Here is a 1,747-nt window from a genome sequence, read left to right as displayed (position 1 = left end):
AACCAAGAAATCTATTTTAATTCTTAAATTATGTCTCCCACACTTCCTAGCACATTGTATTTAGTAGGTTTCAAAAAAGATATACAGTGCATATAATGTGTGATCAATACCACACATTAAGGGCATTCTTTCTTCTTCTCTAGAGTTCAAAGAATGGCACATTCATCAATCATCTAGAGTGAATTATGTTTAGAGAGTTCTAATGGATCTCATTTGAGGTCTCTTACTCTGACTTCTGGGCTCATGGCAGCAGAGAACCAGACCAGCATCTTTGAGTTCCTCCTCTGGGGCCTCTCAGAGCAGCCAGAGCAGCAGCACATCCTCTTCCACTTGTTCCTGTGGATGTACGTGGTCACTGTGGCTGGGAACCTGCTCATCGTCCTGGCCATTGGCACTGACGCACGCCTTCACACACCCATGTACTTCTTCCTCGCCAGCCTGTCCTGTGCAGACATCCTTTTCACCTCCACCACTGTGCCCAAGGCCCTGGTGAACATCCAGACCCAGAGCAAGTTAATTTCTTATGCAGGATGCCTGGCTCAGCTCTACTTCTTCTTGACTTTTGGGGACATGGACATCTTTCTCCTGGCCACAATGGCCTATGATCGCTATGTGGCCATCTGCCACCCTCTCCACTACACAATGGTCATGAGCTTCCGGTGCTGCATCCTCCTGGTTACTGCCTGCTGGACCCTTACGAATCTTGTTGCCATGACCCACACCTTCCTCATATTCCAACTTTCCTTTTGCTCTAAGAAGATCATTCCTGACTTCTTCTGTGATCTAGGACCCCTGATGAAGGTGTCTTGCTCTGACACTCGGGTCAATGAGTTTGTGCTCCTCCTCTTGGGGGGAGCAGTTATTTTAATCCCCTTTATGCTCATCCTGGTCTCTTACATTCGCATTGTTTCAGCTATCCTCAGGGTCCCCTCTGCCCAGGGAAGGTGCAAGGCCTTCTCTACCTGTGGGTCCCACCTAACTGTTGTTTCCCTGTTCTTTGGGACGGTGATCAGGGCTTATCTGTGCCCCTCATCCTCTTCCTCCAGCTCAGCAGAAGAGGATACAGCAGCTGCCGTCATGTACACAGTGGTCACCCCCCTGCTGAATCCATTCATTTACAGCCTGCGGAACAAGGACATGAAGGATGCCCTGGGGAGACTTCTCAGAGGCAAAGTCTCCTTCTCACAGGGCCAGTGACTTCTGCAGAGAAACTTCAGGTGTCCTCCATCCCTTCAAGTGAGGAACTTCACAGAAATTTCTACCTCAAGTGTCTCATTTCTGAATCGTACATGTGCCTCATCACCACTCCCCTCTTTGAATCTCCACCACAAGTTTGATATTGTTGAGGAAAATCAAGGTTTCACATCATGTTTTAAAGTTAATCTATTGACAATTGCTTATTTACTCATTTATTTTACTTGTAAATTAACTTTTCACAAGAAGGAATGTCTTTTACAATGTTCATAATTTTAAAATTCTGTGCAGCCTTTTATGCTAGTTTATCAAAACTTGATCAGTGAGGGCATGGAAAGTGGGTTAACGATCAAAATATTAGCAAGTAAGGTCAACACTGAGTGGCAGAGTTTATAACTTTAAGTGAATAAGTATGTTTTTTTTCCTACAAAAATAGGAAATTATACAAATACTTATTGCCTCAAGGGTATGAACCAAAAATCTGTGCAACCATTAAAATAAAGCTGTCAACAATACATGAATGATCTATGTTATTTTCAGTAAACAGATTATG

The 1,747-nt window shown here is 44.1% G+C and overlaps 1 protein-coding gene across 1 annotated transcript; it reads left to right on the top strand.

Annotated features, from left to right (window-relative positions):
* Positions 1-243: 243 nt before the first annotated feature.
* LOC103543243 (olfactory receptor 1P1-like) lies at positions 244-1,197 on the top strand. The gene has a single exon (XM_008510137.1). The coding sequence runs from the start codon at positions 244-246 to the stop codon at positions 1,195-1,197; it is 954 nt and encodes a 317-aa protein (XP_008508359.1).
* Positions 1,198-1,747: the final 550 nt, after the last annotated feature.

The sequence above is a fragment of the Equus przewalskii genome, chromosome 10 (assembly GCF_037783145.1).
Source record: "Equus przewalskii isolate Varuska chromosome 10, EquPr2, whole genome shotgun sequence".
NCBI classification, from domain to species: Eukaryota; Metazoa; Chordata; class Mammalia; order Perissodactyla; family Equidae; genus Equus; species Equus przewalskii.
Note: the sequence above shows the minus strand (reverse complement) of the source record. Positions and strands in the feature narration are given on the sequence as shown.